General features: G+C 42.0%; 2 protein-coding genes across 3 annotated transcripts in view; one reads left to right on the top strand and one right to left on the bottom strand.

Moving 5' to 3' along the window:
- RSPH14 (radial spoke head 14 homolog) overlaps positions 1 to 25,417 on the bottom strand; it is a 156,948-nt gene that overhangs the window by 31,464 nt on the left and 100,067 nt on the right. The gene's annotated exons all lie outside the window — the stretch shown is intronic.
- The window catches only part of GNAZ (G protein subunit alpha z), a 113,115-nt gene that overhangs the window by 13,812 nt on the left and 73,886 nt on the right, over positions 1 to 25,417 (top strand). For both annotated transcript variants that reach the window (XM_018557408.1, XM_018557407.1), the window contains exon 2: positions 13,004 to 14,240. In XM_018557408.1, the coding sequence (XP_018412910.1) occupies positions 13,518 to 14,240 (723 nt within the window). In that variant the 5' untranslated portion in view covers positions 13,004 to 13,517. The remainder of the gene's footprint in view (positions 1 to 13,003; positions 14,241 to 25,417) is intronic.

Here is a 25,417-nt window from a genome sequence, read left to right as displayed (position 1 = left end):
CCAGCTTGATGTAAATATGCATATCTGAGGGCCATTGGGGATGCTAGGAATGACTGTAGTAGTCCGTGCTACATACAGTGATAGCCATGTTTTTTTGGCTGTGGCTCTAGCGGCCTCCGCCCTTCACACCCAGGTAAGGTCCCTGCCAACATTGAATACAAGGCGCTCAGTGAATGGATGAGGTGGAGATTGTGACATCATCCGCCCCTCCTCTCCGTTTTGTCCTATGAGAGGATGCCTTGTATTTGTTGAAGAAAAATACAAGGCATCCTCTGAATGGTGGTGCACATCAACACACCACAAAGAAGAAAATAAGCTCTTAAAGTCTGATGAGCGTATCAATTTTGTAGGTCCTGCCATATTTGCGCAAATTATTGTCAAATCAATAATAAACTGATAAAAATACACAAATTGATAAAAACACATTAAAAACAGTATCGATGCACGAAAAAAAACTTTTTTGACTAAATCTAAAATATAAAACTGTATTGAGGTAATAAATACAAATATTTGTAAATTTTGGGTGTGGTTGATTTCTGCGATTTTTCGTGGGCGTGTGCAACTTTAAAGCTTGACATGTTTGTCTATTTACCCAACGTGACCCCGTATTTTATATTTTACCAAAAAAACTGGGGAATAATAAATGTTTCTTAACATTTCATAGGGAAACCGTTATTTTTTCAACATTTAGGGTACTTTTCTTTCCTATACAGTAAAAAATAAAAACCCCAGCGGTGATTAAATACCACCAAAAGAAAGCTCTATCTGTCCCCAAAAAATGGTATAAAATTAATTTCAGTACAGCGTTGCATGACGGAATAAACGTCAGTCAAAGTACCGCAGCGCTGAATACTGAAAAATAGCCTGGACGGGAAGGGGGTAAAAAAAACACCTAGTCAGCAAGTGGTTAATAATATGTCCGGTTTAGCCACGGCTGCCTGAATTTTTGTAATCATATTAGTGACATCTATGGTGCAAATGAAAGATACTTGTCCCCTTGATAGTTTTTACAGCATTTTTTACAGCCACATAAACGGGCCCACCAGGGGATTGCCCTGTCCCCCTGCAGTCCAGTCTGTCCCAGGTTGCTTGTATCTCCTTCCACCCAAGGTTACCTGCAACATTGAGGCTGGGTTCACACCTGGGCGTACAGAATATGCGCGTTTGGCGCGCGTTTCTTGCCGCACGTTTTTACCGCGATCTGCGACAAACGCGCATTTACAAGGGCTATCCGGCTGTATCCTAATGGATACGCACGGCAAATACGCCCCAAAGAAGCTCCTGTACTTTTTTGGGCGTAGGGCGTTTTTCAGCGCGTTCCTACGCGCTGTAAAACGCCCAGGTGGGAACCATGCCCATAGGCAATTATTGGTTTTCACATGTTGAGCGTTTTACAGCGCGTAGGAACACGCTGTAAAACGCCCAGGTGTGAACGAGGCCTTAGTTGGGAGTTCTTTAATGAACTCCCAATTAAATGTTGGGAATTAATGAATTATTAATTGATATCCCTATTGTCCCAAACATGTTTTATATGAAGAGTTAATCGCCATCAACTGAATAAGGAATCACAGTCCAGCAGAGTCTATTTCAGGGCAAAGTGCTGGCAAGTGCTCACTAACCTATTTATCCATAATCATCTGTTTTATTGTTACTTTATATAATGTAGCCCATGAGCTGGTTCTTCTCTTCCAAATCTAAAGCAATATTATAATAAACATGACATGGCACCAATATAACCCCGAAATAGTTCCCACAGGTAGGAATATATGAAAAGGCCAACTAAGGTCTCCAGATAAATCGCCAACACCCCCTAAACCCCTAAATATTGTGTCCATTTGGTGTGTACATGGTAAATGGTGTGTCTCTTTACTGGCAATATTTCAAATCAAATGCACGCCAAAAATGCACTGGTAAAATGTCAACTTAGGGTCTTTGTGAATAAAAGGTGGAGGAAAAATAGATGTTGTTGCCCACAGTAATAAGCTATTCAATTACATTTTCCAACCTGGGCTTGAAAAACAATAGCTGCAATGTGACTGCTAGGAACAATACCTTTACTTGCTCCATTGTAGGGCTGCAACCAACTAATCGATAATAAATCGATAATGAGAATAGTTGCCAACTATTCTCATTATGGATTAGTTGGTTTGATCCCCTAGCTCTCTCCTCCATGCTGGGTAGAGGGCACATCAAGCAGTGAATGGGTGCAATAGCCAGCATGCTATTGCAATTTGAAATGGTCACTGGCAGGCTGGCTATTTCACCAGCCCACTGCCTGCAGTATTTACATTCAGCTGGCATCTGTGGAATCTTGCCACTGGCAGCTGTCATTCCCTGGCTGAAGCTATTCAAGCGCCATGTGCTTACAATACAATTATAAAAAAGTTAAATTCAATGGCACCCCAAATGCGCCTCCCACCCGCAGTGTGATCGCCCGCATTGTAGAGCATGGTACCGCAATGCTGTGTGTTCCAGTGCAGTGTTATTGCATAATATTGTGCAGGCAGCTTTATTCTGAAGTAAACTTTGTAACACTGCATTTGTGATTTTTTTATTTAAATTAAGGATGGTATTTGTTTAATTTTTTGCATCGGATTAATCGAAAAAATAATCGTCCAACTAATCGATTATGAAAATAATCATTGGTTGCAGCCCTACTCCACTGTATGCATTATGGGCATATAGTACTAATGAGCTCTAAACTAATATTTGATCTATTTTGCGAACTGCTCAGATGAAAGTACCATCTTGCAGATCAAAGTAGACAATAACTGGGGAAGGCATCATTTTCACCTTTCATCCTACTAATGCTGTTTTGAATATCCTTAAAGTGTATGTAAACCCTACCTCTTTCTCAACCAGAGTGCGTGGCACCCTGGGGTGCCTCCTGGCTTCCTCAAGGGTGCTTCAAAATGATTGCACAGTGTCATGCCTTTCAATGGTGCAGATAGGCTTCTTATGTGAAGGGGTCTCCCTTTGTGAAAGGGGGGACTCTGGTGTAAAGGCGGGACTTTGCTGTAAAAGTGGGGCTCTGATGTGAAGGGGGGCTTCTGATGTGAAGAGGGCTCCTAATATGAAACAGGGATTCCTAGCATGAGAGGGGGACTCTGACGTGAAAGGAGGGGGCTCCTGATGTAAAGGGGCACTCTAATGTGAAAGGGGGGTCTGATGTGAAGGGGGGCTTCTTATTTAAAAGGGGGACCCTGATGTGAAAGGGGGTTTCTGATTTGAAAGGGGGGCTCTGATGTGAAGGGGAAACCCATTATATTTTGTGTTTTTGCACAAAATCCATACCAGACCACTATCAGGGTTAAAGGAGAACTATGGGGTTAGGGCTTTTCCCCATAGTTCTCCGAAGGGTAACGGGAGGACACAAACTAGCGTCCTCCCGTCACCCTAAGCTCAGTATACGGCGAGCTACAGCTCGCCGTATACTGAGGAGCTTCAGCTGAAACGGATCCCGACAATTCTGTCTGGATCCACCTAGCTGCGTGAGTGACAGCTGGCTCTGCCTATCTAGAGGCAGAGCCAGCTGTACCCTCCCCCGTCCATTCCGCCAGTCAGCGCTGGAGGATCGGACAGGGGAGGGGGGAATCCAATCACTCCCCTGTCACGGCTCACCTGCACGGATAGATCGAGAAGTGAGCGAGCGCAGCTATGTGTTCGCTCACTTCCCGATCTACTGAGCTGACCTGTGACAGTTTCATTGTCACACGTTCGCTCAGATTATGAGGCTGAGTGAAAATCACTCGCCTCATAATTCTCCTTTAAGGGTCTGGTATGGGTTTTGGAGGGGCCACACATAGTTTTTTTACATTTAGACTGGGGCGCCTCGAGATTGTGCATACTTTTACAGGGTCCCGTGACTGGAAAAAGATTGAGAAATGCTGTTTTAGAATGTATGTTTGATGAGTGCAAAAAATGACCTATTGATCCAGCAAGAAATGTTGTGAGCTCCTAACTTCCTGTGCTGCCCAGAGTCACAATGCTGCTTCTATATACAGTACAATGAATGAGCGTCACCTTAGGAAAAGAAGCGTGTTACTGCTAGGATCACCGGGAGGCAATAAAGGAAAATGTCTGAAAAAGAAATATAATGCAACCACCAAATCAAAGGCCTGGCAGGGTGCACCATATTACATTTTGTTCTTGGGATTAAATACATTTAAAAAAAGAAAGAAAATCATTGTGCGTATACACTCATGTTCCTTCAGCATTTGAAATATGCACACAAAGAAAGCATGGATGTGGTTCTATTATGTGGTGTCCGAGTGTAAAATGAAAGATGACAGAGATGTAGGTCAGCGAGCTTGAATGACATTTGCATGCATGAAGGGCGACTCTGCTGAATCTTTTCGACCAGTAGATTAATAGAATCACAGAATATTCTGAAGCTTCCTATAATGAACAGAATGAAAGAAAGAAAGCTGTCTGACAGGTAGCCATGAACAAAAGAGACCACATCCTGATAACCAGAAGTCAGTCTGCCCTACAGCTGCAGAAATGTGTCTGCCTTGTCAGCTGATTGTGACTGATAAATAACTGGAATACATGATATCAGCACTCATTTTTCTAATGACTCGGTTGTGCCGTTTTATAGGCCCTGACACAGAATTTCCTGGGCAGTTTATGTCCGTGCTTTACCCCTTACTTCCTAACATGGTAATGCAAAGAAAAAAATCTACAAAGATTCAGCTTCCTGGGCTAAATTCCCATTTGCGCACTACAACAGCTTTGCCAACACTGCTTGTGAAGAAAGCCCAGATTCACAGCTCTGGGGGAAGATTCCTCTGTGGGTAGATGGAATCTAGCACGCCAGCAGTGAAAGAGCACATGAGGTCTGCTCTTCTATGTTTCTATTACTTACATGCACTTGCTATAATCTTGCAAGCATGTATATCCTGGAAATTGTCTGCTCTTCTACTAAATCTTTCAGTAGCAGCTAGGACAAAACACTGTCCGTCTTGTTCTTTGCCATTGTTTATACAGTTTCCTATTCATCTTTCATCATGCGCTAAAAGTGTATGTAGATCTAGTAGCAACTGGGTTAAACTTCACATAGTGCTCACATCATTTGAGGAAAATCACTTGTATCATGAGATTCATGTTGTATTAGCCTTAACCCAAGCCTGTCAAGTGCAGGGAGTCCGATTTGGGCTTGTTTATTAATCTGCCTTTATCCTATTGCTCACAGCAACCGTTTTCTGTTAATCAATCTTTGGGGAACGAAAGAGCAATTTGGTTGCTATGGGCGGTGGGAAAAAAAACAAACCTTTACTTTGTTCTGTTGAATTGGCACAATAGCCTTTAGGGCTTGTTTACAACATTTCTAGACCAGATCTGGATGCATTTCTGTAAACGTGGTCAGGCACGGTTTTTTATGTTCAGAGCTTTTTTTAAATCTCAATTGGCTGTTAAGTGCGTTCCAATGCTTTGTGATGCGTTGCATGTGTTTTTCGTGCATTCCAGACCAGTAGCATCCAGATAAACAAGCTAGACTTTTTTTTTTTTTTAACACTGGAACTAAATGCAATGGTGTAAACTAGCCTAATTTTTACCATTGGAATGACTATGTATGCGTTTTTGGTGTAAGTAAAAAAACCTTCTGGTCTAGGTCTGGCCCTGGAGATGGTGTGCACAAGCCTTTAAACTGGCCATACACTTCATTTTTAATTTTTTCTCATTCAGTCCCATGAAAGATAAAACGCTCAAATGCTGTTTAGCGTAGATGGGGATTTCCCCCTGCTGGACTATTGTATTTTGATAGTGGTGTGTATGCAGTTACTGTTAGGTCGACAATTTCAGACCAGCTTCCCTCAGTTGAGTGGTATTGATAGGGCCACAAGCTGCTGGATTTTTGGCAACAGTAAACAGGACTTGGCCGAAATTCAGTGTATGGCCATCTTAGATATGCCAGCAGCTACTTGGTCTACCTGAACAATTTAGGTTCTTATGCTGGCCATAGATGGTCCAAATTTTGTACAATTCCTGCTGATTATGTGGGTGGCAAGCACCACCTGGCTCAACAAAAATAGATTTAAAGATCAACTGAGCCAGGCGGAAAATCAGATGCAGTCACTATTCACCAATGGCACAGTATACAGCAGCTGTGGCTGCTGAATGCAATAGCTAAAATAGCTGAAAATCCCCCTATCCGTGCTGTTTACCGTGGAAGGGGTAATCAATTGATTTTCTCTCACTTAGCCTGGAGGCTAACCTTACATTACATAGTTGTTGGTAGATCTAAACAACATGGTACCAACAGACTTTACTGAGTGTGACCAGCATTAGGCTAGTGTTTAAAGCCTGGATAATAAGGAAACAGGCTATTGACTATAGTAACCAGTCAGGTTGTAAGCTGGCCATACAGTGTTGGAATTTTTAACCATAGGTGCCTCTGCCTGCACCATCTCTGCTGGCACCACAGACAGTACCCGGTCCTGAATCCACTCTGTCTACGTCCAAGGCTGTACACAGTCTGTGTGCGGCTCTCAAAACTCGGAGCTAAGTAAAGCAGCATATGAGCATGTACAGCTTCTGTGTTTCCATAGAGTTACATGAGCTGCCCACTTGCTTCTTCCCGCAGCTCCGGACACATAAAAAAGGCTCTTCACACTGTACGGGTCAACACGTCCCGTGTGAATGAGGCCTAATTGTCAAGTGATATTTTTTTCAACTGCAGAATTCCGGTTATGACACACTGGGTCTCAAAGCATTCACAAGATTTGCAGCTTGAAAATCAATACTTCTAAGAGGACTACCACAGTCGTTAATGGTGAATGTGGGGGAAGGGGGTAAGGATTCTTTAATAGTATGCTTGTGTCTCAGTAAAGCACGCTCACTGGATTTATATACAATCTGAAATATCCCTACAGGTTTTAGTCTCGAATACATTTAAACATTTTGAGTAACTACTATTATCACACATTTTAATTTTTAATGCTGTCTGCCTAGTATTAAGGTTATCCATTCTTGCATGAATACTTGCTATTTTTCCCTGACAAACAGCATCCCTTTTTAACAAGCACAGAGCCATGTTGCAAACCTTCTGGTTGTAGTGGAACATGTTTTTGAGGAAGCTGGCACAACTTGATTTTGAACTGGAACACCGCCAATTGCATTATCTTTGACGCCTGAAACAGTCAAGACCAGATGAATACTCCCCCACTGTCTCCTAGACATTTCAAAGTGTGCTAACAGAAAATCATAAGTCCCATGTACAGGAATGGATGATAAGAAGGGCAAAACCATAACTGTCTTTGAAAAAATAAAAAAAATCTAGGTCAACACTGTTAGTGACAAGCTTGGGGATGGTCATTTGCCAACCAATTGCAGGTTTTGTGAAATTTACTAGTAAATGTAGCAGCTGAATTCTTAGTTTTTACATAATGCTTTTACTGCTTGCTTTCAAATCCCAGATGGCTCTAGGTTTTAACAAAAGAAGCACAACTCCTGATGACCTTGAAATGAGAAAATCAGACTGCAGACTGCCTACACTTTTGGGAGCAAGTAAAGTGTTAGTGTGAAGGTAGACGTGACAGTGTGAAGCAGCTTATCACATTACAGGTCTGCAGGTGCTGTACAGGATATGCACTCAGTCACTGGCGCAAGCCACGACATTTTAGAGAAATCGAGGAATAGTTTTTATGAAATCCCACTTCAGCAGTTTAAACCCATACTTACATTTAAAAAGGTGTACTAAAAGCTAAAACAAAGGATATTTAAAACAACATCAGACATACATACATACTTTGCATTTTCTATCTTATAAAATTAAATGGGTTTGCATATATCTATATGTGTATGTATATATACTGTGTGTATATATAATATATATAGTTATATATATATTTACACCGATCAGCCATAATATTCTGACCACTGAAAGGGGAATTGCATAATATTGATTATTTCATTACAATGGCATCTGGAAGTGGGTGGGATATATGAGGCAGCAACATTTTGTCCCTGAATTTGATGTGCTGGAAGCAGAAAAAATGGGCAAGCGTAACGATTTGAGCAACGTTGACAGGGGCCAAATTGTGATGGCTAGACAACTGGGTCAGAGCAAACTGCAGCTATTGTAGGATGTTTCTAGTCTGCATTGGTCAGGACCTACCAAAAGGGATGCAAGGTAGAAATAATGACGAATTGGCAACAGGGTCATGGGCAGCCATGGAGGCCCCACCTTGCAACTTACAGGACTTAAAGGATCTGCTACTGATGGCTTGGTGCCTGATACCACAGCATACCTTCAGAGGTCTAGTGGAGTCCATATCTTGATGGGCCAGGAAAAGGGGGACCTATTCAATATTAGGCGGGTGGTCATAATGTTATTGCAGATCCACAAGGTCACCGCTGCCGCCCCTCTGCGCTCTGCCGCCCCGAGGCCGGGCCTCGGTGGCCTTGTGGGAAATCCGGGCCTGGCTGATAGGTGTATATGTAGAAGCAAAGGTCAGATCGTAGTTGTGTTTTTCATTTAAAATGTAAAACTGACATCTATTCAAACTGATCATTTTGGATTTAGCATACATGTGCAAATACTGTCCACATTGAATACTAGCCAACATCAACTGCAGAATTGCCATACAGTACATATACAGCAACTGAAGTTTATGGGCTACACTATATGGAAGCACAAAGCCAACAATTATCATGCATGGCTGGACAATGACACATTTATATGCCCCGCTAATAATAACCGTCTACTAAGATGGTTGTAAAAATGTGTGATCTTCGTGCCCTCTGTCTATTGCTGACTTTTACAACTGTCATTGGCTGATGGCAAACTTATGTTTTTCTTTGTGATGAACACAGTTTTTTGCAAGGCACAACAGATGTTAGGGCAGGTCCACATATTAGTGGCCAGAAAAAGCATATGGTTTCAGATGTGTAAACCTGCGCTGATGTCCAATAGGTCCTTTACAAATAACTGTTTATTACAGAGATGAGCAGAGGTGGTCTGCTGTCAGCCAAGGACAGTTGTCCAGGTCCAGACAGGACTGTCAGCGTGAACATTTCCGATCTTCAGACCTGTTCAGGGAAGCCATATCTTTGTAACAAGTAAACACGTGGGGCTTGCTAACAGGATATCCCATTTGTGGATATATAATTAATGGCCAATAGCTCAATCAAAATTCATATGAGTGGGCAATCCTACATTCTTATAAAGAACTCAATAGGGAGGTGTTATTTTGTTGTTTGTCCTAAAACTAAGCAAGACTGGTACAAGAGTGTCAAGAGCCGGATGCAGCCACAAAAGATTAAAATCAGGCATGTGACGGACTCACTGATAACCAGCCCAGATTGTATTATATATGTAGATCACGATTCAAATGATTAAATGGCTTCTGTGCAAAACAGCCTAAAAAGCAATTTAAAACAAAACCATTTTAAAGAGATTTCTTTTGTAACTGACAAGTAAAAGTCAGTATACAGACACTATTAGGAAGAAAATGATCATGGGGTTTGTCAGTGTGCCTGAGAAAAGAGCTACGTTCATTGTCCTATGGCAACTTCAACATGAATTCTCAAAACGTAATTTTTCAGTGCATTTTGATTCTGATTGGTTACTGTGATACAACACAGGATGTCTAAGACAATGTATTAAAGGAAAACTATGGGGTTAGGGGTTTCTCCATAGTTCTCCTTAGGGTAACGGGAGGACACAAACTAGCGTCCTCCCGACACCCTAAGCTCAGTATACCGCGAGCTACAGCTAGCGGTATACTGAGACGCCACAGTATACCGCGAGCTAATGCTCGCGGTATATTGAGACACCGCAGCTGAAGCGGATCCCGACAATTATGTCTGGATCCGCCCAGCTGCGTGAGTGACAGCTGGCTCTGCCTATCTAGAGGCAGAACCAGCTGTACCCGCCCCCTCCCCCGTCCGTTCCGCCAGTCAGCGCTGGCAGAGCGGGGAGGGGGGAATCCAGCCCCTCCCCTGTCACGGCAGAAAGCTGTGACAGGATCGAGATGTGAGCGAACGCCGGTATGTGTTCGCTCACCTCCCTATCTACTGAGCCGACCTGTTTCATTGTCACAGGTCGGCTAGAACTATGAGGTGAGTGAAAAGCACTCACCTCATAGTTCTCCTTTTAAGATGAGTACTCTCTCACTCCAGGCGTTCAATAGTCGTACTTCCGATGAAACACCATGTTAAATCAGTTCACATACAATTTGGTGCCAGTTTGGTTAAACCCAGAATAGTTTTTTCACCATTACTTTTCCTTCCTACTGGCTTTTCGAAATGGCAAACAAAATATCTAAGGGATAAGATAAAGGTTAAATATAACTTTTTCATAGATATCTGTACATGGCGCCACATTCTAAATGGTATAAGTAAATGTTCCTGACAGTGTTGGAGATACATTACTAAGTATACATTGATCCATATATTGTGATGTTATTTATTAATTAAGAACTTACCACATTGAATGTCTGTAATGCAGAAATATCACTGCATTCACATAGGTGATCTGAGGCTGCTACTTTGTTGTGTTCAGAGGCAGCTAACTGCCACCTCTGGATGCAGATATAATCTGTACTATGGCAACCCATACAAACTGGCCACTTAGCTGCGGCCAGAAACTCCGCAGGAACTTCTTTTCTCAACACACACTGTGTGCGTCCTGGGTCGGTCAGAGGTTCTATTTACATGTAATCACTCAGAAGAGCAATTACATGTGCATAGTGGCGGTACTTGCCATTGATTTGTACTGTGTTTAAATCTGACAGCTGCCGCTGCTGTTCACACACACTGAGTACATTTAGCAGTAGCTCTGGTGGCTTGATTCTCACTGGCGGCCACTCCTTGTTGTCCGTGTGATTGTAACCGTAGTTTAGATAAAGTGCATTTGGTTTCTGCTGTACCCAGCATAGTATTGTCTTTAGACTAGGGGTCTCAAAGTACAGGCCCGTGGGCCAACTGCGGCCCGCGAGCCGGTACTATGTGGCCTGCAGCCAGCTGACAAGTCGGGCACACGGTCACGGACCGCGCGCCCGACTTGCGGAGGCAGCTACACGGTCTGCATCTCTGTCGGATGCAGTCCGCAGAGCTGCTCCTGTCAGCTCCGGCCAGAGCTCTGTCAGTTCTGAGCTCCGGTCTGCACTGTAGGTGCGATTTAGGGATTCCTGTGTCACAAACTTGCGTTTTCCTGCAGCAGGAATCCCTAATTTGGCGTTTACATGCAGCAACTGTTACCCATTCAAGTTCATGATCAGGAGACAGCCGCTGCATGTGCACGCCTGCATACCGCATGTAATCGTATGTGATATGATTACATGCAGTTACAAAAACAGGGATAGTGATTGATTTCTAACTGCATGTAATCCTTTCACATATCATTACATGCGGTGTGAAGGCGTTTACATGCAGCAGCTGTCACCCGATCATTAATTTGAATCGGTGACAGTTGCCGCTTGTAACCTTTGCATACATTAAAGCTGGTACCGTATATAGTAACGGCCCCCACAAGACTAAAAACGTTGTTCAGTGGCCCCCAAGTAAATTGAGTTTGAGACCCCTGGTTTAGACAATAGGTGTTTCTGCATGCTTTCACCTTGGAACAGTCTTTTGCAAAATATGTTCATGAAATTAGTGTATGTGGAGTACAAGATGTAAAAATCTCCTATTTCTATGCAGTGAATATATTTCACACATCAAACTTCCGTGTCTGCCTTTTTCAGTGCTTGGTTATTGATCCCACGACACGATATGACCCTAGGGGTGTGGTATGTAGTCTGTCTCCTTAAGTAATCAATGATGCTTGCAGCTTACGTAATACTCTTCTGTTGAAGATCAATTATTATTGAAAAAGATAAATATCCATTGTTCCTTTAACCGTAATATAATATGGGGGAAAAGAAAGGATAACATATGACAAGGAAGAAACGTAAGCAGCTCAAGTCAAGAACAACCTTTGTGTACGTGAGCTCCCAGCAGCAGACATCTTGGAAGGGTTCAGGCTAAACCTAGTCCATTTGCAACTAAATATTAACTAATATATCAATAGATAATGTTTGCATATATATCCATCTGCTCTGTTTATAAATGTAATTTATTCTTATGTTACCCACTTGTAAATATGTTTATTACCTTTTAAAATTGCTCCCCACCCTGTCCATCAAGTGCAACACCCCCTGCTACTTCCGATCAGAGAGTGTTTCCACAAACGTTCCATAGAGTGCAGACGATAGGTCTACATGTCCCATAAGTACTTTTGCTTGCCTTAAAAGTGTGCTGTCAATCAAAACCAGGTGAGCTGGCACATGTCTTCTTGGTCTACAACCTGTCTGTGCTGCCTGTAGGTGCTGGCACACAGTGAGGCTACTGTGTAATCATTAGGTAGGGAGCGCGCCCACTGTGGTGGCTCTATAGAGACAGCCTAGTGACAGGTGCCACCACAGAAAGGGAAGGGTAGTAATAAACAATTGTCCCGGAACAATCTTGTCTCCCGTTCCATGAATGATTGCGGGCTGCTGCTGACAGATGCAGCTGGTATGTTGGAACGTCATCCTGTAGTTCCCAGCAGAGATCCCAGGGGCGCAAACTGACCACACTAGCACAAATACACTTCCATGCTTGCCGTTGTCAGTTTGAAACAGGAAACTGGCAGGATCACCAGATTTATTTATTATAGAATAAATAAATACTTCTGCAGCTGGATTTTCAAATAACTATACTGTATGTAAAAACATACACACATATATACAATCCTAATTTGGGGGGTAACATACACTTTAAAGTGCATAGCAATTTGTACCAGTGATAGGAAGCTGCAAACCAGAGAAAAATGATGGATACTATCTAGCTGATCTCAGGTTAGATTTTCACATTTTGCAGCATTTCATATTACAGCTCATCACCAACACGCCTGTAAGACTATATGGTTTAGTCATTATGTCATTATAGTGGCTAATAGAAAGGACTTTGTATTTTTTGAAAGTGGAGGATGACCAGATACAACAATTTCATGTTTGCTTTCCTTTGTGTCTGACAGGTGCAGATCATTGTCAGGAACAGGGTGAAAAAAGAAAAAGAAAACCCATCAAAAAGACCCGTGGAATAAATGAGAGGCTGGCCACAGAATCTGCACAGAGCTGAATCACCATGGTAACCAGAGAATACAATTAAAAAGGCAAGTGAGGTAGAAACAGATGAGTAGGCAGCTCCTTACCTTTGGACGGAAGGAAGTGAAATAATTATGCCGGAGAGAAAAGAGGATAAGAGAAATATGGTCACTCATTGGAGATGGGAAGTATCTTTTCATTAAAGGAGGAATGTGTCACCTTTATCCCAAAGGAAGGGGAATGCCATGACACCTGCTGAGGAGACCATCTGCTTAAGATTGTATTTTTCAATATTTTTACGAATTTGTTAGGCGCTGACACTTATTGTCTAGGCTGATTGTACTTTTACCTGTTTTAAAACCTGAAGGACACGATATTTCTGAGGCAGACAGGAAAGATAAAGCGAGAGAAAGGGAGTATCTCCACCTTTGGCAAACACCTACCATGGGATGTCGGCAAAGTGCGGAGGAGAAAGAGGCTGCTAGGCGCTCGCGCAGGATTGACAGACACCTGCGCTCAGAAAGCCAGCGCCAACGCCGGGAAATCAAACTTTTGCTACTTGGAACCAGCAACTCTGGTAAAAGCACCATTGTAAAACAGATGAAAATCATCCACAGTGGAGGTTTTAATCTGGAGGCATGCAAGGAATATAAACCCCTCATTATTTATAATGCCATTGACTCCCTCACACGCATCATAAGGGCACTTGCCACACTGAAGATTGAGTTTCACAACCCAGACCGAGCCTATGATGCAGTACAGCTCTTTGCTTTGACTGGGCCAGCAGAGAGTAAGGGTGAAATTACGTCTGAACTCCTAGGAGTGATGAAGAGACTGTGGGCCGACTCAGGTGTTCAAGAGTGTTTTAGTCGCTCAAATGAGTACCACCTGGAAGACAATGCTGCTTATTACCTCAATGACCTGGACAGGATAGCAGCCATTGAGTACATCCCCACTGTGGAAGACATCCTGCGCTCACGAGATATGACTACAGGCATTGTGGAGAACAAGTTCACCTTTAAAGAGTTAACTTTCAAAATGGTCGATGTTGGGGGTCAAAGGTCTGAAAGGAAGAAGTGGATTCATTGCTTTGAAGGTGTAACAGCCATAATATTCTGTGTGGAACTCAGTGGATATGACTTGAAGCTTTATGAGGACAACCAAACAGTAAGTACAAAATACAATCTTAGAGACCGGCAGGTTCTTTTGCTGTATGTTCTATTATGTTCAAAAGGTTTTTCTTTTATACTTCTGGTTAAAGCAGGAAAAGGTTAGAACCTCTGTCAGGGTTTTAATGCTTTCATGGTAAGTGCTGGAAGAATTCTGCTCACTTTCTGTACTGATAATCACTTGTTACTGGGACAGGAAGTGGAGGAAGTTTCCCCAGAGGAAGTATGGAGAGTAGTATAAATCTGTTATAGCTTCGAAGGCATTAAAAATAAGTGTTTTTATTGCAGTTTGTATCGCCTGTCTTACTGTCACTGGGTGGGAGATGAGGAAAGCGCCCACACACAGTGATAAAACTCGCAGATTGGAGTCCTTTTTGGAGTCCTTCGGCTTTAGGTAATGGATGGCACATTCCTACAATACTGACTGACCAACATGACTTGGACAACAAAGAATTGGGAATTCTAAAGGCCTGCTAATAGATGCACATATTCTGGACATTTAAATGCTTTTAAATGACTTGATATGAAGGATAGTCGAGGTATCAAAATTAGCATATTGTTATTTTTAAAGTAAGAAAAGAAAATATGAGGTATAGACAAAAGCAGCACCACTGGTCTGTATGTTCAGTAACTCAAATGGAGTGTACTAGCTGTATCAATGGTGCTGTCCAGCTCTTATCTATGCATATAGAATGTGCACACTTATAGGGCAAAGGCACATAGCACCACCAGTTTGCTCAGTAGAATAAACTTATAAAGAGAGTTATTAAAGTGTATTTATGGACAGAGCAAATTCTTGCCCTCAAGCTCTGCTGGGCCTTCTATGCTAAAATAGCAGTAGTTCCAACACAAACTAGGACTTTCCACCCTCAATATTTTCAACTCTCAGTTCCTTAGAAGGGCATAGGCCTTATTAATCAGACTGGAAAAAATACTGTCTGTGTTACCCCCAGGATTGGGCCGAGGGGTGTATAGAAAAGGCGGCCACCTTGGATACTTTGGCAGAGAAGGGGGCGCCAAAAGACAGTACCTACAACAGCTCATTAGGAGGGGTTCAATTTGGCCTTTTTGCCCTGGGTGCTAAGAAAACTTGTTTAGACGTTAACTACCCCTAAACAACCCATCAGAAATTAGAGAATGAAAAGAAAACTGGCAGGCTGCTTAGAGGGACCATGGACAATCCTTTCCTGAGACACTTTGATAAATGAGCCTAGTGGTAACAATCTGGATTATTGATACTGTAAGGTCAAAAAAAAAGACACAGGGAGGGGAATTTATCAAAACTGGAGCAGACAATATCTGGAGCAGCTGTCCATGGCAACCAATCGGCATCCACCTTTCATTTTCAAACCTTTACTGAACAAACTGAAGAGAGAAGCTGATTGGTTGCCAGAGCAACTGCTCCAGATTCTTCTGCTCCAGTATTGATAAATTCCCCCCATGGTTCTTTTACGGAGGGTTCAAGGCAAAATGTAAACCTCAGTCATAGACATATTGTGTGAGAAGCTAGTCTGCCATTTGTTCTGGATGCACTGTTTGCACAAGAAAATATTCCACATATCTTTTGTCCTGCAGCAGGAAATGAAGCTTGTTTCAGATAATGTCCAACCTCTGTGGTTTCCAGGCAACATACTGCGACAAGCAATGTACTTCTATCCAACAGTAAACCCTCCCCCATAAACATCTAACAACGTATCCTCGGCTGAAGGTGAAGCACTTGAAAACTGGACTCCTCAACATGCAGCTTCTGTAGCCCACAATAACAAAATACAACAAATTCACTTAACATGGGTTTGTGGTGATGAACTTGTGCCTATTATCCAGAATGGAGTTCTCCTTTAAATGGTAAAAAACACAGGCTTCTAAGGCACAGTACATAAAATATGATTTTTTATACAAAGGAAACACTACACTGTACTGTATATAAAATGGTCAGGCTACAATGCTTGTGTACTTTATTACTAAAGCTGAATGTAGATTTTGGCAATGTGATAAATAATAGGACATTTGTTGTAGGTTGAAAACTTTATTTCTTGTTTACTTAATATCTGTTTACTAAATAATGTTTACTTAATATCTATTGCAGTGATTTCAGCAGAACTACTGATATAAATACTATTTTCCTCTTCAGAGCTTCTCTGTAAAGAATCTGTGAAGCTTCTGCATAGCTAAAAGCTGTGCTATTGTCTGTGCTAACTCCAGCCAGTATTTTTCCTTTATACATAGGATATGATATGGTGGACACCTTAACACTTACAGGAGAACTATGGGGTAAACTTTTTATCTCATAGTTCTCTTTAGGGTCACGGGAGGACATATACTAGCCTCCTCCTGTGACCCAAAACTCAGCATATAGCAGGCTATTGCCCGGTATATGTGGTGAGCGCCGCAGCCGGGACAGATCCCGTCAATACTGTGGAGATCCACCCAGCTGGCTGATTGACAGTGGGCTCTGCCTTTCTAGAGGCAGAGTCAGCTGTGCCTTCCCCCTCTCCCGTCCATCCCTCCAGTCAGCGCTGGAAGATTGGAGAGGGGAGGGGGGGAATCCCTGCAAGGAGCAGTGAGTGACAGTCACCACTCTCTGCAGGAGATGATCGGGAAGTGAGTGAGCGGCGGCATGTTTTCGCTCACTTCCCGATCTACAGAGTTGACGTGTGACAGTTTCAATGTCACACGTCGGCTCTAACTATGGGGATGAGTGTCATTCACTCACCCCATAGTTCTCCTTTAAGCATGCCTGCAACCAATCAGCAGACTTCACAGTTAAAGTCAGCAGCACCCAGTGGCTAGTAGGGAAAAGCTGCAGTTTTGTGGGGTTGGAACCATCTGCCATGGGCATCCTTTGAATGCCTGTCTGACCGTAGCCTAAATATTTGAAAAGAGACATTTTCTCCACCAGTAACCAACAGCAAGTCATACATTTGCTTTTATTAGTCTAATTCAGGGGTAGCCAAACTCCGACCCTCCAGCTGTGGTGGAACGACAAATCCCATGAGGCATTGCAAGATTCTCACAACTACAGACATGACTCCTGGAGAGGGATGCATCATGGGATTTGTAGTTTCACCACAGCTGGAGGGCCAGAGTTTGGCTACCCCTGGTCTAATTAGACAGATGGGGTTTGGTGCACCCCCAGTTTGCTGGACTTTGCCCAAGCCCAATCAGTTGTAGCAGGCTCATTCCCCACCCTGCAGCTACATATCACCAAGGGGTGGGTAATGCCTGTGCCGCAACTGCGATCACTGATTGTGGGGGGCTGTCAGTCACAGTTTTGAGCAGGCTAGCGTGAACTCGGATGAAACCGGTTGACCCCAAACCCCAGCTCATCACTACTACAGCCCAAAGTTATACCCTGAACAGGGCCTTACATATGCACATATCCTGGTGAAGAACATTGGTTGCTATTTTCTGTGTATTTAAATGAAAAATAGGGACGTGGTTTAAATCACCAGTGAGCATTCACAACACAATGCACATGAATCAATTCAGACTAATTTGCATTGGCTGGAATCAATATGAAATCACAGTAGAAGATTAATTTGATGTGTAACTAGCCTTCCTCTGCAGCAAAGGAATTAATATCAAATGAACAACAAATGAATATCACAAACATTACAACAGCGATTTATTATACCAACAAATGATGCCATTTTGCAGCATACCACAGTGGGTTTTATGAGCTCTATATTATATAATGTAATATATTGCTATGCTTTGCTGTAAATCCAAGCATACAATGTAAGGAAAAGGAGGGGCAGGTTTATCCGGGAGCATGTAGAAAATCGATAAAAAGATAGTTTCCACAGTGCAGCTGCATCACCCATAATGTCATTATTAACTAAGGTAAATTATCTGCTGTGCAAAACATAGCCTCATTGAAGTGCTCTCAAGTCACATACAAATATATCACCACATTTTCTTCCTTTCATGGATCTGAAATAACTGATAACATCCAATCAACAGCATGTTAGTTTGTCACTAGCTGACATAATTTTGCATTCAACAGAATGACAGAAAATCAATGACCTTTTTGAAGGTCTGAACCAAGGACAGAGTGCTTGGGGCACAGCACAAATGTCACCATTGCCACTCCTTGCTGTCTAGTAGCTTGGGCACAAACCAGTCACACTCATACTATCTACATGTATGTGTGTATAGGGGTGAGAAGGCTGCAGATGGGCCTCGGCTGGCAGGGGGTCAAGTCAAGGCAACTCTTCTGGTCTCAAACACCTCACCATTAGTAGATTAAACCAGAAATTCCAGCTGTCCGTCAGCCAGATTTTACACAAATTTGGCTGCATGTTCAGATACTTCCCAAAATCTTAAAGTGGAACTACCTAATTTCTTTTAAGAAATCATAATTAAGAAATACCTTGTAGTCTGTTCATTTATTCACTAAATTATAAAATGTATGTTAAAATTCTGTTAATCTAAGTGCCGGAAATTTCTAGCTATATTATCCTCCAACCATCTTCTGTACAGTGAATATCCGGCATAGGCTGGCAATTACGCACCCCGAGCCAGTACTACTACTGTAGCCTGCTGCATGTTTTCAGGTATTTGGGGAGCTTTTGAGAGGAGGAGGCAACAGGAATATTGCAACAATGAGCAGATAGGTGACACAGGAAGCTACAGAGCTGCAATAGTAATTAATAGTAGCATTGTGACAATGCAGTGTGCCAGAGACAGGGCCATCCCTATAGTGAGGCAGCCTGAGACTGTTGCTTCAGGCAGCATCTTTTTGGGTCACATGGGCTCTGCCTGCTGCCCCCTTTCCAGCCAGAGAGTTCCAGGTTGCTAAGAGCTGGGCGGGGAAATGTGTAAGGGGCATACACATATCCCTTCCCAGCTTCTAGCAACCTGGGACATGCTGGCCAGTGTTCCACCCAACTCCTGGCAACCCGTGACATCAGTGAGCTGGGTGGGATGCTGGCCAGAGCTGGCACGGTGCACCACCAGGACCCCATCAACACCACCAACCTCCCCTCGTGGTTATATTAGGACACTTCTGGGCAGAGGTGTGAATCACAAGGATGATCAAAACGAATTAGAAATATTTTGGCAAGTAACATAGTTAAGCTATATATTTTATACTGTATATAGCCTAATTATCTCCAACTCCAACCACATACACTATATGGACAAACGTATCATTAAGTTTAGGTGTTTCCAGTGAAGGATACTCTTCATGCCACAGCATACAATGATATTTGAAACAATTGTGAGCTTTCCACCTTGTAGTTATTACCTATGGAAGGCCCTTTTCTGTTCCAGCATGACTGTGCCTCTGTGCACAAAGCTATGTCCATAAAGACCATGGCTTGGTGTGGAGAAAAACCTGAGTGTCCTGCACAGAATTCAGATCTTAACTCTATTGAACTCTTTTGGGATGAATCGGAACACTGATTGCTAGCAAAGACTTTTGTCCAGTGTCAATACCGTACCTCACCAATGCTGTTTTGAGGACAAAAACTCCCACGAACACACTCCAAAATCCCTTGAAATGCCTTCCCAGAAGAGTGGTAGCTGTTACAGCCTCCAAGTTGGGGTCAACTCCAAATAAATGCCCATAGCTTTGAAATAAGATTTCCAACATGTGTGATGGCCGGGTGTCCACAAATGTTTGGTCATGTAATAAGTCACAAAGTATTTAGTGTTCATAAACTGTGGCTATCCAGATAAAATTGGGGCCAGTCTGAGGTATGCAAACATCAGAACCATTTGCACTGAGCAAATGTCTAGATTCTGCTAATTGCAATGTCATTTTGTTATGATAATCCCACAAATAGAGAGATGTATTGCCTATTCATCCTAATGTAATTTCCCTGCTATGCTCCATCCAATCATTGTTGGATATCGATCTGCATCTGAATAGTTTATGCCCCAGGAATAGGCATTTTTCATCCAGCCTTTTTTTTTAGCATAGGGTAATATTCTATTATAATCACCTTATATGTAGGCGTGTTTAGATATACAGTATGGTAATCACTTCGACTAATTGATGGGTTGAAAGGGTAGACACCAGATGATATTTCAGAGAAGTATTGATTTTTGGGGACCTTGGTTTCATCTTAGTTCATGAATAATAAATTCCCTTGAAGAAATGAACTAAGGTTACATATAATACAAAACAAACTATGTAAAAACAACAGTGATCATTCAGAAACATTTATCTACATTTAGGGAGTGCAGATAATACATTTTCAATCCATGGGGGTACCTGAGATAAGTGAACACTTACCTGCCATACTTAGCTAAACATTTACTGCAATGAAGGCGTTATATTTTATAATAAAGCTAACAATAGTTGTATTAGAGGACAATTTTGCATTTTGCTATTCTTTTGTGTCACACATATACAGAGAAAGAAATAGAAACAACTATTCACACTGTGTCATGTCAATGTGCCTAGACAGGAGGCATCATTTCCTTAACCCCTTCATGACTGAGCTAGTTTTCAGTTTCTGTTCAGAAATGACTGACACGCTTTTTACATTTTTGTAGGACTGGTAATGATTAAAAATTTCCTGTTCGATTGATCGAAATTTTTTTAATCTAAGCTTTTACAAAAGCTTAACTATTTCATCAATGAATGCCTCAATACTGAGGCATTAATTAATGACTGGTAACCGCTGAGAATCAGCAGTTACCGGCATTACGGAACCTGATATAACTCGTCACGTACAGTGTACATGGCCAGGCATATAGGCACAAAGTGCCGGGGACGAACGGTGTACGTCTCCCATCACGAAGGGGTAAGTTAGCCGTAGACTAATATTTTCTCATTCATCCTGTGAGAAAATATGCAGGGCTATTGTATTCTGACAGCGGTGAGTATGCCTTTGTCAGAATATCTGAATGGAGGCTGCAGTCACTGTTTGGCCAAGACTTTTCAGACCAACTCTTTCAACAAAACTCGAGTGAAAAATTGACTTATGTTGATTGGAGGGTTACTGGCGGGGGCCACACACTACAGATCTTGGCCAAAATTTGAGCAGTGTATGGCCACCTTTAGTCCCCTGATCCCCAATAGTCACTCCTTTAGACAACTGTTATACTGTAAACTGAAATATGAATCTAAGGGTCAGAATCTTAGTCCAGATAGTTGATGATGCCGGAACAAAGACGGTGCTGGCATTCTGGAGAGAAATGTATATGAAGGCAAAGAGTACTGTGATATCTTTGAGAGGTTATGTGAATACGTCCAAGTGTTACAGTTACACATGCATGCGCATAACATGAACACACATGTCTGAGGCTACGTCCACTTTAAAAGAGTTTTGTCTACAATACCAACTTAGGACAGGGCTTCATAATATCTAAAAATAATAAACTTGTGACCACTGTGAAGCTGAATGATTCTTCTATGAATGTAATCAATACAGCTATTTAGAACAAATATATTTTTCTTTCCTCCCATAATCACGTTATGCGTCTCTCTCACACAATTGCTGTGCTATATGAAAAAAACCTTAACACATATATTTCATCTTTTCATTATAAAACCTCTGCACACTACTTTGTAATGGCTTTTGAACTGGTACTGTTTATTACTAATGTGTTCATTCTAATCTTTCAAATAAAGAAACAATTAGATTCCTTTTATAAAGTGAAAAGCTAAATTAAATGTATCCTGTGAATGCTGTATATGTAAAAAGAAAATCAGGGGATATTAATGGTAGCACAGACACTGCAGACTGTTATTGTTACTGCATCAGTTCAGAAAGTGGTATCGGAGAAGGTGGAGACAGTAGTAGGATAGTCATGTGCGCGCTGTCAATTAAAGTATTTGATCTTCATTAGTATTTGGGGAATGCCACCTTCCCTTGCACCCAGAGACCCCTGAATCCCTCTCCTTCCCAACGACACTGATCCACACCAGGCTCTAGTATCCTGTACAGTGGCAACACTTAATACCACTACCGGCTGCAGTCATTCACTCATTTATTTTACCTTCATCTGCTAGACTTTAGCATCCACACAGTCCACTAGCGGCACCGAGTGCCTATATGTATATATATCTATATGTATATATATCTATATGTATATATATCTATAGATATATCTATATCTATAGATATATATTATATATATACTACCGGTCAAAATACTGTCGTACTCGCCCTTATGCTCCCGATACTGAAACTTCCGCATGGAGACGGCTTCCCGGCCAATCAGGAAGCCGGGCGGTGTGTAATGACTCGCCGCCCAGTTTCCTGATTGGTCGGGAAGCTGGCCAATTAGGAAGCAGGGCGCAAAGTCATTACCCACTCACCGGCTTCCTGATTATCCAGAAAGCCAGCTCCCTGCTTTCTCGTCACATGGAGACGAGGGAGCATGGAGACAGCCTCCCCTGGGTAATCAGGAAGCCGGGCAGTGAGTCATTACACAACAAAAATATCGGTAATCATACTCGATACCTAAAATCCAGTATCTCTGCATCCCTAGTGCAAAGGTAAGTGGCAAACTGCCAGAGCTAAAAAAAAAAAGAAGTTTAGGTTAACAAAAAAATGAAAAATAATGTAAATTTCAGAGTTATACAAAAAGGCCTAACAGGAAGAGGTCTGGCAGACCCAAAGGCACAACAGAATCAGAAGACAAGTTTCAGCTTGCGTGATAGGTGGATCACAGGACAATAACTCCAAGCACAGCTTAACACTGACTGAAGTAAGCAAGTCTAAGTTTCAACTGTGAAGAGAAGACTTCGAGCTGCAGGTTTGACAAGTTGAGTGGTAGTAAGAAAGCCATTGCTGAGATGGCAAAATAAGACTGAAAGAAGGTCTTATTTGAGATCTTTGGTTCATCACGCTGGGTATTTGTACACCATCGAGTAGGTGAAAGGATGGCTCCAGGGTGTGTGACACCAATTGTCAAATATGGAGGAGGAAGCTTGATGGTCTGGGACTTTTTTTTCTGGATCCAGAGTCGGCGACTTGCACAGAGTGAGTGGCACCCTGAACCAAAACTACTACCACAGCATTTTACATCACCATGCAATACCCTCTGGTGTACACCTAGTTGGTTAGGGGTTCACCCTACAGCAAAATAATGACCCAAAACTTACCTCCAGGCTGTGTCAGAACTACCTTAGAAGAAAAGAACAAGATGGTAGGCTTCAAATCATGGAATGGCCAGCGCAGTCTCCAAACTTAAACCCCATTGAGCTGGTTTGGGATGAACTGGACAAAAGGGTGAAAGACATGCAACGTACAAGTGCAACACATTTGTTGGAACTTATGTAACAGTGTTGGGAAGAACTTTTGATTTCCATTGTAAGAAAGAATGCCACAAGTGTGTTCGGCTGTTATATCTGCAAAAGGTGGCTACTTTAATGAGTCAGAAATTTAGATTACATTTTGTTAAAGAAAACAATCCCATGATTCTTTTGGATGCCCAATTGTTTATTTGTTCTATGCTTTATTTTCAGAGTACATTGAGACAATAGACTGTGTAAATCTCAATAAAACCTTTGACTGGTAGTGTAGTAAAGCAATTGTGGATGCAGACCTGGTGGCTGTCCCAGCAACTGAATAATGAATTGAATCACCCACATGGACTACCCAGTAAATAGGCTTAAAGAGAACACTGAAGAGTAATGTCAGAAACATGCAACAAGTGTATGGAACCCGAAGCAATGAATTAATCAGTAACGTTACAGATATTTTCAGAAAACAATTATGATTTTTGTAAAGATAATAATAAAAAGTATTTTTGTTTGCACATGACTGAATGATGGAAATCAGCAGAGCTGCACCACTAAGCCACTGATTTCTGCGCCAACAGTGCCACTGGACCTCTGTTTACGAAGGGAAGTAAGCATGATGTGTCTTGTATCGGTTGCACTAAGTCTCCTTGGCTGACCCCTGCATTTTTCATCCTCAACATTGCTTGTGTCATTGTGCTTCGGCAGAAGAGCTAACACAGCACATCTGGAAATATCTGTATTTCTAAAATTCCTGCCTGTGAGAGACCTTAATGCACTAAATGCACACCGTGTCTTGTTGCTGTGCACACTCTTGCCATTATGTAAAATGTTTAACATTCACACCATAGCAGTGTGTTAAATGCACAATACAGTACCATGCATTGCGGTGGAAAAAAAATAGCTCATGCACTACTTTTCTCACTACAACACAAGGTATTGACGTGCCACACATTGTACTGTGCTGCAATGTATGGGGTCCCATTCAAATGAATGGCAATGCAAATAGCACATAGGTGCATTGTACAATAGCATGCACTAAACACGCGGTATTGTGTGATTAACGCAACCCTAACAGGCAAAGGGTGGACATAGCAAATATTGACCTGATTTAGGTTTTCTCTGCTATGCACTTTGTAGGTTGTTAATTGATCGATAAAAACTTTTTATTTCTTTATTTTTGAAATCATCCTTCTGTAATAGTATTTTTATAAGTGTCTAAAACTTATGAAAAGCATTAGACAGTACTGTGTGTGTCTATACAATATATTACAATTGCAGGGTCAGAAAAGTGTTGTCCCCCTCAGCGGGACAACATGCAACAGCCTCAGGCCCTGACCTCAGATATATGAAAATTTTCATAACAGAAGAAAACAGGGGTAGTGGGAGGAAACGCTGGTGATTGAAATCTGAAAACAGGCTCATATGGAATTCAGATTTTTGAGAATGAAGCTGTTAGAAATGGCATAATATAGTCTGAGATGACAGAACTGGTGGTATAGAGATTATAGCAAGCACTAATTGATCAGCTAGAACCCAGCAGGTCTGAATCAACCATCCATCCATCTATCCATAAAGAGAAAGAGAGTTGAGAAATATGTATAACGAACTAGGAGAAATACAAAGGCTGACATTTACAGAGGTACAACAAGATGGATACATTATTTTTGGCTTCATTTAGCAGCATGTTTCATATTTTAGGCTGGCCACAGACTTGCAAATATCTCCCGGAAAAAAGATGGGCAGAAAGACATTTGCCTGGTCTTGATTGTGACAGAACTTGTCGCCTATTATTCTGCAACTTGTCTTAATAAAAGAAGCAGCATATGGACAGTGACTACATTCTACCGCCCTATGAGAAAAGATGATTGGCAAGATACCTCAACAAGTTGTAAAATGTTGATGAATATGAGTGATTGCATGGTTGCAACACTGAAAACGCTTATTTTTGCTTCACACCCCCCCCCCCCCCC

Source organism: Nanorana parkeri, unplaced genomic scaffold (genome assembly GCF_000935625.1).
Source record: "Nanorana parkeri isolate BGI_ZX_2015 unplaced genomic scaffold, ASM93562v1 scaffold282, whole genome shotgun sequence".
In the NCBI taxonomy this organism is placed as follows: Eukaryota; Metazoa; Chordata; class Amphibia; order Anura; family Dicroglossidae; genus Nanorana; species Nanorana parkeri.
Note: the sequence above shows the minus strand (reverse complement) of the source record. Positions and strands in the feature narration are given on the sequence as shown.